Genomic DNA, 16,224 nt, shown 5'->3' with positions numbered 1-16,224 from the left:
GAAGTATTTCATTCATTTTACTTTCAAAAGGTAACATCTACTTGTTGGCTGCTGAAGTTGAGCAAAAGCTTGAACTTTGATTTAGTAAATTCAGTTTCAGTGTCAGAAAGTTTTGTTCATAAGTAGGCTATTCATAAATTAATTTTATTCTTGGGTAGTTTACGCAAAATAGAATTGTTCGGAGCTTTATTATTAACTTATTTTTAAATGTGACTTATTTTTAAATTTTTTTTAGCTAGTAATTTTATGAATTATTACTTATTATTCATACCACTAAATTGTATATTGGTGTTTTGCTGCAAATATTATAACATGTATTTTAAATATTGTAACATGGAATAGTAGGGTTGAATCATGATAAATAAGTAGCCTGAAGGTTCTAATCACTTGTTAGCCATATATATTTTTGTTTTTAGCTAAGAAATTTACCTTTTCAGTAAGGATATAACTAATTTAAAACTGTGATTGCAACAGTATAGTATAACATATATCTTGACCTTTGTAGCTTAAGGTATAAAGTAAAAAATTTATACCGTAATATGTATCACTGCATTTAGGAATCTATTAGCTTAGCTTAGTGTGGTATTGTCAATTAATCAAATAAATCAATTAGTATGTTATACTATACTGTTGCAATCACAGTTTTAAATTAGTTATATCCTTACTAAAAAGTTAAATTTCTTATACCAATCCAGATATAATGTGTGCATTTTGTTGGCATTTTACACAGATGTCATTGGAGAGGAGGCAATCGCAAGTTTAATTATTTAGGCATCAAATATTTATGATTATTTTTTGTTTTATTATATTATTTTTATTATACTTATTCATGGAGGAGATAACCAGTGAATTGTATTAGTTATCTAGCATGAAGTTTCTACTTCCTAAAATTGACTTTGCTAAAACTTGCTAAAATTTGGATGTAAACCCCGTCTAACATTTTGAAATTGCCCCAACTATTTAGAATTAACAGGTAATTTTTCTACCATGGATTTAAAAAAACACAGTGATGCCCAGATGGTTGCCCTTGATCTGGTAGTCCATACATGGTCAGGACACTGGAGGCAATTAAGCTGTTGCCAATTGAATTTATTGAAATTCCTTTTGCAGACAAGAGGTTATTGCCAAAGAAATTAGAATATTACCAAGAACCATGTCAAGCTTAATTAAAATCAGATCTAATGATACATCCTTTATATACGAATATAATGCAGGTTTTAACTTTTGCTCTAAAAGCAGTCAGAAATTTCAGTTGAAACACTTCTCCATTGAACAAAAAGTAGACAGTTATTCTCTTTACAGACCAGAAAACCTTTGCTATTGAAGAAAAAGCTTATCGTTAAAATGTCAAGCTTATGCTTACCATTCTAGGAAGGTTTTTTTTTTTTTTTTTTATGTGAACCCCAAACACGAGAGGTATTAGAACCTATAGTACTTAGTACCGTGCTTGGGTTGGAGATTGAGAAGACGAAAGAAGATATTTGTTGACATTGGACTTGAACTTCTGTAGATTGTAATTTTCAGGAAATACGTATGAAGGAAGGCTGTTCCAGAAAACGGCAGTTGAATGAATAAATGAGGAAGATGAAAAGTTCGTTCTGTGGGTTTGAAGTTGGACAGTAAATGGATGTTGCCTGGTGGCGGCACGTGTTCGGACTGTTTTGAAAGAGAGAGCAGGAATTATAGAAGCTAATTCAGAAGAACAGTGCCCATGGAAGTATCTGTAGAAGAGGCATGAAGCAGAAACAATGCGTCTATGAGACAGCGAGTGGAGAGACTCTGTTAGAGATGAATCATTAATTAACCTAACTGCCCTCTTCTGAAAGGAATCAAGAAGCCTGAGAGAGGTTTTGGGGGCACCACCCCAGATGTGGGAACAATATTCCATGGCAGGGCGGATTTGCGATTTATACAGAGTGAGCAGCTGTTTGGAAGAAAAGTAACGCCGAGAACAAAAGAGAAAACCAAGTTTTTTAGATGCAGAGGAAGCAATATTTGTAATGTGCTTGTGCCAAGAGAGATTGGAAGTCAGGGTAATCCCCAAAAGGGATATATCCTTTTGCCTAGAAATTGAAGTGTCACTAAAGATAAGCATAGGAGCAGAAGAATCCTTTTTGCGAGATATAAGACAAGACTGAGTTTTAGAAGGGTTGAAATCAACTAAGTTGTCTTTGCCCCACTGGAGAATTACCTGAAGATCGGCATTTAAGGAATTGGTAGCAGATTTTCGAGAAGTTGAAGCTGATTGAGCAGGACAAGGTTTCTCAAAATGGAAAGTTGAATGCAATGTGCTATTATCGGCAAAACTATGGATAGGATTTCCAGTCAATGGAAGAAGATCATTGATATACAAAAGGAAAAGAATGGGGGAAAGAACTGAACCTTGGGGGACAGCGGCATTAGTGGAGAAGTTAGAAGACAGAGAGCCATCAACCATCACCCTCAGTGAGCGATCAGAGAGAAAACTGGATAACCAATAACTAAAAACCATAAGATGGAAGCTTGTTTAGAAGACCTTTATACCAAACACGATCAAAAGCCTTTGAGATGTCAAGAGCAACTACTTGTGTTTCACCGAACCTTTCCATTGAATTAGTCCATAAATGGGTAACATAAGCCAGAATATCACCAGTGGGTCGACACTGAAGGAATCCATACTGGTGATCGTTGATCAGACGGAAGGTTTCTAGGTAGTTTAAGAGTTGGCAGTTAATTCATTTCTCCATTACTTTAGAAAGAGTAGAAGTAATTGCAATGGGACGATAATTGGATGGGAGGGATTTGTCACCCTTTTTAGGAACTGGCTGGATATGAGCAAATTTCCAAGCAGAAGGAAAAACACCTTTAGAATAAGAAAGTGAAAAAAGGCGGCAAAGAATAGGAGTAAGTTCAGGAGCACAGGTTTTGAGAACAAGTGGAGAAACACCATCAGGACCTGGAGCTTTCTTAGCATCGAGATTCATCAAAATCCTTCTGATATCCTTTTGAGGGAAGACCACAGGAGGCATTGAATGGAGTGTGTTGGGAATGGTGGGAGGTGTTTTACCAAGATCATTAATACATGAGTTGAAGAAAAATGGGATGCTAGCAGGTCAGCTTTATCCTTGGCTGAAGTGACAACAGAACCATCTGGTTTGGACAGAGGTGGGAGCAGAGATGGGCAAAAGTTGCGGCCAATAGCTTTGGCAAGAGACCAGAATGCTTGGCTACCATTAGGGTAGCCAAGTTTTCTACTCTTAGCCTGTTCAAACTGTAGTTTGGACTGATTAATAACTGCTTTACAATTGTTGCGAGCTTTGGTGTAGGCAGAAAATGAAACTGAAGAATTAGAAACAAGCCAATTACGATATGCAACATTCTTCTCTTGGACAGCCTTAGCACATTTATTGGAAAACCAAGGTTTAGATAAAGGACGAGATTTTAGAGTGGAGTGTGGGATAAAGGATTCCATTCCTGCAAGAATAATTTCACTGACCCGATCTGAGCAAATGTTGACATCAGAAGTTTTGAAACAGTAATCCGACCAAGGAAAAGAAGAAAAGAAGTCTCGCAGGTCATCCCATTTTGCATTCTTGTAATGCCAAACAACACGAGGTTGGGAATAGCCATGAGATAAAGGTTCCATTGGAGAAGAGGCAATCACCAAGTTGTGATCTGAAGTGCCTAAAGGAGCTCTCACTTCGACCGTGTACTTAGAAGGGTTGTTTGTGAGAAAAAGATCAAGCGTATTGGCTGTATGATTTGGATTGTCCGGTATTCTTGTAGGTAAATGAACAATCTGTGCTAGGTCATTAGTAATTGCAAAAGCCTCAGCATCTCGACCTGCTGGGTCAGTGTGACTAGAAAACGGAATCCAGCTGGGGTTGTGAACATTAAAATCACCAAGGAAAATTACCTCACTGTTAGGAGAGTTGGACTGGAGAAAGTCAAGTTGCAACGAGAGGAAGTCAAAGAGCTCCAAGTGATTAGTCGAGTTGGGAGAACGGTAGAGACAACAGATGAATTTGACACAATGAGGTAGAGAGATTTTAAGCCAGAGAAGATCAAAGAGAGGAGATTCCAAATTGCCAGGTCTCTGACAGGGAATATCAGAACGGACATATGCACAAGTACCACCTTTGAGGCGAAAGGAATCATACAGCGAATAATTTGGGCATCTGAGATGAGCAGTAGTTGAATCAACCGATAACTGAGATTCTGTCAGAAAAAGTACGTGAGGTTTGGCAGACTGCAAGTGGAAATGGACATCGTTGAGATTAGAATTGAGACCACGTATATTTGTGAAATGAATTAGGAAGTCCTTGGAAGGTTTAGATCTTTTCGCAGATAAGCTTGCTCTATTAGTTTGACAATTCATGGTGTATTCAATAGTAAGAAAAAGTGGGTGGGACATGCTGTATGAAGTAATGAAATTTTTGGATATGGCGTACGTGTGGTAAGAATATACCCAGATCCTTGACATAACGTGGCCTCGACAATGCTCCCCGCATACACACTACTCGTACTCCCTCCAGTCACTATCTGGCAGAGTAGAGGTAGCAAGATTATACACTAGCTGATCCGGAAGCCTCCTAGAGAGTTACCAATAGGTCCGGTCCGGTGTACTAACTAGCGGCCGGCCTGCGAAAACCGTTTTAGAGCTGTACCCTCGAAATGTAAGGAATATTGGATCTCGCCACAACGTTCATCATACCTCAAAAGTCATCAATCATACTGCATGATGGAAGAGATAGGGAAGGGTTGACCAGAACTTAGCTCTAGAGACTAAACATGGGTTCCACCACTTCAAGCCTCCAATAAGCAAAGTGGTGGTATTTCACCGGTTGATGAGAGTCATCTTCCACCTAGTACTGCCTGGCGTTCCTCCATGTGGTGTGGGCGCCACACCTCGACCCCTGCTTACGTTGGTTCACACCTGGGTGGTCACCCACCATGTACTTGTGCATGGGGGTTATACCCAGGATTACTAACAGTCCCACCATCGTGAAGGTGCAAGCAGAGGATTAGGCTGTCACAGACCGTCCGGACTTCGCCGAAATTGGGTCCACTTGACTTGTGTGTCACCCGAATATCAGTTCTATCAGCGTTTTAGACTCCCAGGTAGCAAGTACAGCTTGTCTGGCATATCTGAGAGAATGTCTGTGACAACCTCAAGGTTATTATTATTATTATTATTATTATTAGCAGCCATATGGTGCAAGGAAGCCTGAAGCTTATGCTGCACCAGCCAAAAAAAAAAAAGTTTCTGAATTACCCTGAGAGAGAGAGAGAGAGAGAGAGAGAGAAAACAAGAGTCAGAAGTAGAAAGGAATCACCAAGATAGAGAAGAATGATGATATTCAGCTCAGGACCCTGGATGTGCCAAGCCCATACTCACCAGATGTGAGCCCCAGGGGTAACATTAGCAGGTCTCAATCGCATAAGTTGCCTGTCTAACATGATTGGTAAACTTGAGACAACAGGATTCCCACAATGGTTTCATACAATGTCTTTATCCTTGGCTGAAGTGGCAACAGAAAAACATCTTGTTTTGGCAAAGTTGGGAACAGAAATTGGCAAAAGTTTCAGCCAATTGCTTTGGCAAGAAACCAGAATGCTCAGCTATCATTTGGACAAGAAGCAAGTTTTTTTTTTTTTTTTTTTTTACCCAACCTTTTTTTAATCAGTAAAATTTACCGTGAATTTCCAGTGAATTTAGTCAGTAAAATTTATTAATCTTATTTATTAAATTTCATTGTTAATTAAATTAAACTTAAACGGAATCATGACTCAGACTAGAACAGTAAAGCAGCGAGCACAAAGTAGTGGTAGTACTGTGGCTCGCAGGAAAACTGAAAGGGGCGATTCTCCAACGCATCAGTCTAAAAAAATGTGCAAAATGTGAATGTTTGCAGACCTGTCTAGAACAGGACATGATCTAGACAAGGAGGATGTCTTTGTGCATGCTAGGTGCAGAGACTGAAGAAATTAGGCACCAACACAGCGTGCTGATGGGCATCTGCTTGAGGTGTAGGGTATATGCCCTTGAAAAAAATTAATGAGAGGCTCATCAAGCTCTCGGCTGCCCAACTCAATGCCAGCACTCACTCCTGTGCATCATTCAACATAGTGGCAATCTCCAAGGCAAAATCAGCTGGTCGCATAGGAAGTAGTTATTGTTGGTGACTATTGTCAGGGAGACAGGGAATATATCATGCATAAATGATAGGGGGAACAGGACCAGGGTGTCTGCCAGGGACGAAAGTTGATGATCTAGGGAAGATATCATTTTTTAAGGGCACAAAAGGTGATGTTGTTGTACACGTTGGCACTAATGACTTTAAGAGTAAGAGATCTGCAGATTTGCTTAACAAGTACAGGCTAATGCTGAAAAAAAAAGTTGCGAGTTAGGGTTAAATTTCAAACTGTCTACAATTCGGCCTAGACACGATAGGAAGTATAATGAGAACCTTGTCAATCAGTTCTGAGAGATTGTGCAAGGCTCATGGGGTAGAATTTTTTCAGCATACTCAGTGCTTGCTAACAGGAGAGATTGCTTCAACATGGATGGAATACAATTAAATAAAAAGGGTGCAAGAATATTTGCTGATGCTATCGAGGCAGTGTTAGGCGGGTCAGAAAACTGGTAGCTTGGGGAGATTCACAGACTAAAAGATTAACAGTAGCCAGAGGCAGAGGTGAAAGTGATTCTTGCACTGCTTCTATTGTAATGAGCAGCAGCCTAGAGAGCAATTTGCTGGGAATTTCAAGAGCTACTGGGAGTCATCATGGAATAAGTAAATACATGGGCTGTGTTCAGGTAACTAGGAGTAAGAACAGGCGCATGTATACTTGCATATTGGTGTACATGCATGTATACTTGCATGTACACCAATATTAGAAGTACAGGTTGCTGATGATATAGGCATAAGGTGAAGATGGGTCAACATGTTGTTTCAGTGGTGTTTTGGTTGAAGCAGGAATAATGTCCTGCATTGCTGTTAATAAATGTTCTTACTTCTGGAGAAGTGTACCTTGCAGAAATGAGAAAGAAGGTTACAAAACTACATAAGCAAGCTATTTTCCAAGGAGCTGTTGGACCTATCAGCAGGATTCAGCTCCTACTCTTAATGTTGAGATATAAGTATAGCCTTTAATCACACCTTTGGAATAGGCTTTTGTAAGCCATGACTTGAACTTACTGGAATACAGATGGTGGTTAGAGTTGGAGTCCAGGGTAGAATTGCAATCTGCCATGGGCTTTAACTTTCATGCTATGCATACTGTGATAGATGAGTGGCCTTTTTGACAGAAAAACTGTTTAAAGCTTGAGGGGGGGAAGAATTAGAGAATGGCCATTTTGATTAACATTGCTGAATTTTGTTTACCAGTATATCAATAGAAATATTTCTATAAATAACATAAATAGCTTTCTGTTTGTTTGTAGTTATTACAAAAAAGGCATTAGCAGTACTATGTATACAGGTGATTCAGAATATGTATAAACACTTAAGTTGCTGCTCATCTTAGATGTTGAGTTTAATTTGCATGAAGACGTTTGCATTTGATAGCTAAGATACGTACTTCCCGAATTCCTGCGTTTCAGGTAAAGCAGCGATTCAGCGTAAAAAAATAAGTGTTTGTCATTTTAGCAGAGGAAAGGCATTTTAAAGTGATTCTGAAAGTTTGAATATGTTAAAGATCAGCATGAATACGAAAGTAATTATCTACAAATTAGAATGAAAAATTATTCCTGATTTAGTTATTCATTATTCAAATATCAGGGAAAAGGCCTACGTGATTCATGATACACAGTATACTGCATCACCGGGAAACCAGGAAATAAATATAAATGGTTGGATTAAAATCATTTAATGACTAATAGAACAAAATAACAAAAAAAAGTTATATACACATAAAAGCTTTCAGCCAGATGTCATCCTTCCTCAGTTGTGATAGTTAAGCGTTATTGTAAAATACAGAACATCATGTGCTTGCCATGGTGGTCATGTGTGGTGAAAATTGCGTGCTATAGGTGCTTTCTCCCTGGAAGTTGTATTAGCTGGTTGAAGAGGAAGCTTGTAGTTGTAGTTAACAACTTTGGCCAGTGGGTGGTTGATTGCAGAAACAAACTCCCATCTAGTGTTGTAGAAATGGGTAGTTTGAATAAGTTCAAGGAAGAACTGTACAAAATGTTAGAAGGGATGGACAGGTGATATGGGAAGTGTTGACTTTGAAAGTACATGTGAATGGGTGAAGAATTTTGAGATTGTGGGAACAGATAAGTTTTTTTGGAAAATTTTATGGTCTTGTTGATTAATTAACATATTAAATTGTGTTTGACAAATAGTTTAATAGCCTTAGTCACATTTGTTAGCTTATTTTTAAATTTAGCTAGTGATTTTATGAATTATTACTTATTATTCATACCACTAAATTGTATATTGGTATTTTGCTGCAAATATTATAACATGTATTGTAAATATTGTAACATGGAATAGTAGGATTGAATGTAACATGGAATAATACTAGGGTTGAATTGTGATAAATAAGTAGCCTGAAGGTTCTAATCACTTGTTAGCCATATATATTTTGGTTTTTAGCTAAGAAATTTAATTTTTTAATAAGGATATAACTAATTTAAAACTGTGATTGCAACAGTATAGTATAACATATATCTTGAACTTGTAGCTTAAGGTATAAAGTAAAAATTTATACCATGATATGTATCACTACATTTAGGAATCTATTAGCTTAGCTTAGTGTAGTATTGTCAATTAATCAAATAAATCGATTAGTATGTTATACTATACTGTTCAATCACAGTTTTAAATTAGTTATATCCTTACTAAAAAGTTAAATTTCTTAGCTAAAAACAACCCTACTATTCCATGTTACAATTCCATTTTCGTTCTATTCCATATAAAAATGGAAAAATTGCATATAAATGGAAATCATACTCCACACTAGAGCAGCAAAGCAACAGGCACAAAGTAGCTGGAGTGCTGTAGCTCAGGGTAGAACCAAGGGGGTGGGGGGGAAACTCGTCTACAAATCATGGCCTGACATGACATGATACAATCGAGGGTGGTCTTTGTTTGTGTGTTTGGTGCAGAGTGTGAGAAGAAATTAGGAGCCAACTCAGCATTCTGATGGGTGTTTATGAGAGTTTGAATAGTAGGGTAAGATGCCCTCAAAGGAAATAAAATGGGGGACCCATCAAGCTCTCAGCTGCCAAACTGAATGCCAGAGCTCATACTTGTGCATCAGGCAACACAGTGCCATTATCCAAGGCAGAATACGCTGATTCCACAGGAAGTGGTTATTGTCGGTGGGTCTGTTGTCAGGGAAAAAAAAATGTTGTTTGAGAAGGATAGGTGGACTATGATCAGGATATGTATGCCGGGGGGCAAAGGTAAATGACATCATTAAAAGATGAGAAAATATCTTTTAATGGCACAAAAGGTGATATTGTTGTACATATCACCATTTGTACCCTTGTCGCCTTATTATTATTTGCCATATGATGCAAAGAAGCCTGAGGCTTATGCTGCACCAGCCGGGGAAAAAAAAAAAAATTTGAATTACCCTGAGAGAGAGAGAGAGAGAGAGGGAAGTAGAAGGGAATTGCCAAGAAAGAAAGAGAAGAATGCTGATATCCAGCTCAGGACCCTGAGAGAGAGAGAGAGAGAGAGAGAGAGAGAGAGAGAGAGAGAGAGAGAGATGCCAAGCCCATACTCACCAGATGTTTTGATTCACCTTTATGAATTGGAGATATATTTGCACTTCTCCAGTCCATAGGGACCTCCTCTAAATTCAAGGATGCTCTTATAATTATAGCTAAGGGTTTGCTTATCTCCTTTGCTGCCTCACTTAATATAATTGGATAGATTCCGACTGCCCCGGGTGCCTTTTTTATGTTCAGCTTCAACAATTTCTCTTCCACTTTCCTTTCAGTTATCATAAAGTTTGGTCTTGGCGCATTATAGCCTTAGTTGCTAATGTGCCAATAAAATCAAAACCAAAAAAAAAACCCACAGTCATTTAGTTCCCCATTGGAGTTTAATAAACTTGTGGCATCCTCTTTCCTAAAGAATTCCTCATGTGTGAATATAGATGCAAATTATCTATTCATTTTTCAGCAACCTGGGTAGGGTCATCAACAGTTAAGCCATTGACATCAAGTGGCCCAATGTGATTTAACCCCTTCCTTCTACTGTTAGTATAAGCATAGATGTTTTTGCTGCTTCTCATGGCATGCTTTGCCAGAGATTTCTCATAATCTTCCTTAGCTTGTCTGACTTCCTTTGTGACTTGATTACACGGAATGCACTTTTATTCTCTGCTATGTCTCAGTAGTACATCGGGCATCCATTTAGGTCTAAGCCTCAAAGAGTATTTCTCCATGGTATGAAAAGCTTGTTCCATTTAGAATTTGCTTTTGGTAACATCACCAGTTTATCCCACTGCATAGAAATTAAAAACTGTTTAAGACCACTGTAGTCACCCTTACCAAAGCAAAAGCTTTTCCCTTTACAATTGACAGTAGTTATGTCTTTAATTAAATTCCACATTACTACACCATGATCACTGCCACCCATTGGGCCTTTTATGTGCATATTCTTAATGCATGAAGAAACACTCTGATAATCAAATCAAGAGTATTGCTTCCTCTTCTTGCATTTCTAACATGCTGTAGAAAACAGTCATTCAAGAAATCTATAAAAAGTCTGGCTAGTGTGTGAGTGATCAAATCACACATTCCAGTTGACAGCTGGAAAGTTAAAATTCCCCATTCTAAGATATTCTGATTTACTGGCCCACTCTATTTCTCTGTACATCTGTTCATTTATTCATCAGCATCATTAGGCCAAAACACCCTCCTACTCTCAGTTTTGTTTTCCCAGTGATTACATCACACCAGACTGCCTCAGATTTAATATGCTTCTTAACTAAGGGTATAACCCCTCCTGTCCTGTCCTGTCCTGTGTGCCCTTCCTGTTTACATTGTATATCCCATATTCAAATTCAGCATCCCTTATGTCTGAATGATGCCATATCTCTGCTATCCCTGCACTTAATCAGTATTTCAAATACAAATTTTTAATAATTCCTTATAGCAATGGTCAGAGCATATCGAACTTAGTAGGAGTGGGCAGGGAAAACTAAATTAAATCTCTTTCATAGTCTGCACTTTTGGAAATGCTCTTGACAATCAAGGCTGAACAACAATGTCATTGTTATAAACAAAATTTTGACTGCATTTCTGAAGAGGGCAAAGCTTTAGCAGTATTTTTCTTAAAGGTATCTTGATTAGTTGATGCCTAAATGAAAATCCAAACAGAAATCCACAAACAGAAAACTGAGGTAAGCTAATTTTTAAGAGTGGGCTGTACTGGTAAGCAATCCTATGGATGTGCTTTAATATAAAATGTATATTTTGTTAGTGAAACTTAATTTATAATGCAGTGTGGACTTTAAGGGAAAAAAAAAAAAAAAACCTTTTTTTTTTTTTTTTTACTGTCTTTTCCATTTTTCTCTTGCCTACAAATATCTAAACATCAGCTTTTTGAAAGCCAAAAGTTTGACAGCTATGTAAATATATTTGAAAGAAGAAGTATCATTGGTTCATATGACCATGCATGCATGCATGCACGCACATCTGGCATATCTATCTGCATTCTTATGAATATAAATATCTAAATTATCTCAGTTTTCAGGTGCTCTATGTTAATAGTCTTTATGTTCTTCCCCCACCGCCACACCTAAAATTTCTTTTAAAATTAAAGACAGAATTGCTTTTTGTTAAATATTGTCAAATTTCTTATAATATTCAAAGTTTTTTGGGATTCAGATCTAAAAATTTTTGAAATTGGTTCGATTGATACATAAATAGGTGTAGAGCAGTGTCATGTAACCCATTTCCTAGTTTTATTGGTGGATCTGCAAAATAAAATATCAAATCATTTTATTTTATTGTCCTTGATAATAATTAATTGTGATCAACAAACCAAAAGATTTCTAACCTGCCTTCAAAATATGCCCTGCCACAGTTCAAAGTATGCAGATTTAAAAATAAAAATCTGTTCACCTGTCTCCTTTTATGCAGTCTGTTTAATACATAATCACTTATTTCGACCTCCAGAAATGATAGAGGAAAAAATCTCCAACAACTTACCTCTTGGAATTATTGTGATGGGTGGGCTTATATCCTTTCTTTTTTTTTTTTTTTTTTTTTTTTATGATTTTTTTCTGATTTATTTATTTTTTCATGAATTTGTTTTTAATTTAATTTAAATTTTCAGAATTCCATAAAGAAAATCATTCCATAGAACAGGCCCCTACTGGGGAAAATCCACCTGCTAAGCTATAAATATTTTCCCTTTACTCTTCTATTTTGTTATTTAAATAAAGGATAACTTTTTTTAAAAGAAATGGAAACAATGAATTATTTTTTATACAGTATATCAGTAAGTGAAAAGAATCCAGTTTCTGTCATGATTATATTTTATCCAGATATATAGGTAAAATTTGCAGCCCTGTTAATGTGATACCTGGACTTATTCTGCTATAATAAAATAAATATTGTTTATAGATGGAGTATATTTTTGCATTTAAGGTAGGCGCCTCCGTAGCCAGGTGGGAAGGAGCAGCAGTGCGTAGCACACGCTTCTTGATTAGACCGGGGTTCGAGCCTGTCACCACCAAATACGGAGGATGCGGAAAGGTCAAGGGAATGACCACCGCATATCCCGGAGCAATATGGTCTTAGTTGCTAATGCTTTTAAAAACCAAGTAACAAACAAACAAACAGCATTTAAGGTAGTGTAATGCATTGTAAAGCAAGAGCTATCAGAATTCAGAATAAAAAACACACAAAATAAAAAACACAAAAAAAAAAAAAAAAAAAAAAGGTATAAATTAACAAGGAACTGCTAAAAGTAGAAACTGCATTCCCATTCCTTCAGAACACAATTACAATAAATGCTAGTTATAGTGATCACTGGTTATTAGAGTCAGCCACTTCAGAGAATCAAATTTCGAAGAACCGATTCAAATCAGTAAAATGAACTACACTTTCCATCGTTTGTTAGAATCACATCTTCGGTTATAGGAATCAATTTTGAACACCTCTGATATTTTTCTAAAGTGCATTTCTGGAGGCCACAACTATAAAACAAAAACAATTTTTTGGTTTGTTGGGCATTTTTGTTTGTACAATCTGTTATAAACAGGTAGTTACTACAGCTTTAACATAAGAAGAAATTACCCAGTCTGTTACTGATAATTTCAACAAGGAGGATTAGGAAAACAAAGATTAACCCAAATGAATTCCTGTTATAAAATGCCAAATTCGTGAAGTTTGCTCTCCTGTAGCTGTCCTGAACAGAGTGTTGAACGAAACTGGTGCAAGTGATTGTGAATACCTTTATACAATATTGAAAAATCTATAAATAGACTAAATGACTTTAAAATTATAATCATATTACAAAGTATTATGTTTGATATGTATATTAATTAGGCTATCTACATAAATATAAATTTATTTTTATTTTACTAATATTATTATTATTATTATTATTATTATTATTTTACTCTTCCAATTTTCACGCATCATTTAATTGGTAATAAAGTGTAAGTTTGTGCTTTGTATCTGTATTTTTATAACCTGTGGATAATATTCGGCGATTTACACTTATTATTTGGGCTTAACTATTGTTTTTTTTTTTTTTTTTTTTTTTGACAGAGAAATCAGTTTATTAATGTTGAAATATTGCTTAAATACATATATATAATACTTACAGGATTTCTTCTGCTGTACCATCTCCTGCTCAAGAAAGGCCTTTAGGAACAGTGGATAGTCTTGTATCTCCTTGTTTACCTTCCAAGCCACTAGATGCAAGGCACTTTGGCTCCCATCTTGTTCCTCCTGGACCTGCCCCCCCCTCTCCTTTAGTGTCTCAGGGTTTTGCCACTACACCACTTCCTCTGCAGAGAAAATGTAGTATAGTAAGGGAAGAAGAAGATAATTGTAGTACTGCCAGTGCTAGTTCCTCTCCTACAAAATCTCCTCTTTTAGAAAACAAACAGCTATGTGAGCCATATGATCAATCTGCAGAATATATTTACACATGCAGTGTACCACAATCTGAAAATGAATCACTTTCACCTAAAATTACATCTTCATTGTCTTCTTCAAAGGTGTCTAATCCAAGACCAGTGTTCTCTCTTCCTGTAACAAGTAATGCTTTGTCTCTCTCACCTCAGAATAGACCAAAAACATTAGGAAAACAATCTGCCTGTTCAACAGCAGCATCTCAAAAATTTAAAACTCTTCCACCCCATGGTCGTCGTTTACATTCTGTACAAAGTTCACCCCAATTGCCACTTAATGAAATAAATGAAGAAAAAGAAGGAGAAGGGGAAATAGCAACAAACAGAAGAAGATCATCTAAAAAAAATATGTATATCGCAAAACTTCATTCGCATAGTTCTGTTATATCTCATGTTATGCTTAAGATGATGGAACATCATAAATTGGGAAAGTCAAGGACAGCTAGTTGTAGTAGTTTGGATGTAAGTGATGAAGAAGAGGGACAGAAATCCAAAATAGGGAAACTGCAGGAAAGTGCCAATCAAAAGTGTGATGACCTGGAGGATGACTTTAGTGGAAGTAGTGGTGGTGGAAAAGGACATGGTAGTGGTGAAAATGGACAAAACAGGAATGAAGCAGATTTTTCTGGTGCTGTACCTTTTAATAACTCTAGCAGCTGCACTGGTGCAAACCCAGGGACTGGTTTAAATACAGACCATGAGGGTCATACATGTGATGAATGCAGTAAAGGTATGAAAAATACACATTTCAACCATGCTGTCTTTTCAGTTGATAGTACAGATAGCCTTGATTTCTTGTCTGACACACAACCAAGATTAGTTAATTCTATGTCATGTGGGGATCTCTCATCTGATATAAGTCATTATCCATTTCAAGAAAGGTCGGTATTGCATTCAGACAGCATTTCACTTACTGAAATAACTCATATTGTAGATGAAAATGGGCCAACTACTTCCTTAAAGAAATGTGAAGATCAGAAATCTGTAGAGGAGAATAGTACCATTAAATACCAATATCCTCTTAGCAATAGCCTGAGTTTGAACAGTGGTCTTTGCTCTTTACAACAAACCCAAAATCTCAAAGAAATTAATACCCATAGTTTACAACCAGACACTAAAGATATAGATAAAAATCGAAGTTCGGGTTTGGGAAAATTAGTTCAGAATTCTAGTAGGTCAAACAGTAAACACCAGTTGGACATTAACCAAAATGGATGGAAGAAAGGAGACAGTGCAAAGAAAAATACAAATGGAGCTGGTGCATCAGGAGGCAATCAGCAAGCTGTTGTGGACATGAAATTGGCTTCCAAATGTTGTACATTGTGCTAACATTTGTTGATTATTAAGTTTAAAGTGGAATATCTTAAATGCTTTTCAGAATTTTTTTAAAATGTGTTGCATATATGTACCATTTCACATTTGTCTAATTTGCTACAGATATTTTTTGTATTGTATACTCTGTCATTCATTGTATTGTTCCCTACTGGTTAACAAGTAAGCTTGTAAATGCAAAATGATTACTGCTGTCTTGTTAATCATTAGGTATATATTGTATTTAGTTCAGTCTCGATCTTAGGTTTCTCATGAAACAATTTCATTGTTACAGCTGTTGTTGTTGTTGTTGCCAGGGATCAAATAAGTGTAGGATAATCTCATTTTTTGGTTCCATTTGTTTTTACCTGTAATTTAATTGTAGATAGCATAATGGATAAATGAGTAGTATACAGGCAGCTACTGTATCCTGATATGAGCACTTGTAATTTTGTGACCACTTTATTAGATTGTTTTATCCCCTTTACTTATTTTTGTGAACTAGTGTATATGCTATATACCTTCAAAGGGCATAGTCCATTTTAGCATTGACAATGAAAAATTCTGTGCAAATGCCCATGATTATGTAATTTTACAGTTGAAGAGACATAACTGATATTTTATTTTATTTTATTTATTAGTTCTTGTGTGTATATGTGCATGCGTGCGTGCGTGAGTGCATGTAAAATAATTAGAACTTGATTTAGGACATGGGTATGGTTTTATTTACTAATTGAGAAATACTGTAGCTGGATGAATGTATCAGTTTAAGGGAATGCTGTTTTAATATGATTACACCCACTTCCTATGACTCCATTT

At 36.5% G+C, this 16,224-nt stretch overlaps 1 protein-coding gene across 2 annotated transcripts in view; it reads left to right on the top strand.

Annotated features, from left to right (window-relative positions):
• Nucleotides 1–15,901, top strand: part of Snrk (SNF related kinase) — a 152,893-nt gene extending 136,992 nt beyond the window's left edge. The window contains exons 5-6 of one of the 2 annotated variants that reach the window (XM_090371949.1): nt 13,785–15,325; nt 15,362–15,423. In XM_090371949.1, coding sequence (XP_090228075.1) covers nt 13,785–15,325; nt 15,362–15,423 — 1,603 coding nt within the window. Of the gene's footprint in view, nt 1–13,784 lie in introns of both variants that reach the window. The other variant, XM_090371948.1, reaches the window with a different exon arrangement.
• The last annotated feature ends 323 nt before the right edge of the window (nt 15,902–16,224 follow it).

This window comes from Mastigoproctus giganteus, chromosome 4, assembly GCF_048544385.1.
Source record: "Mastigoproctus giganteus isolate SK-2022 chromosome 4, ASM4854438v1, whole genome shotgun sequence".
NCBI lineage: Eukaryota > Metazoa > Arthropoda > Arachnida > Uropygi > Thelyphonidae > Mastigoproctus > Mastigoproctus giganteus.
The sequence above is the reverse complement of the archived record's forward strand: the minus strand, read 5'-3'. Positions and strand labels throughout refer to the sequence as shown.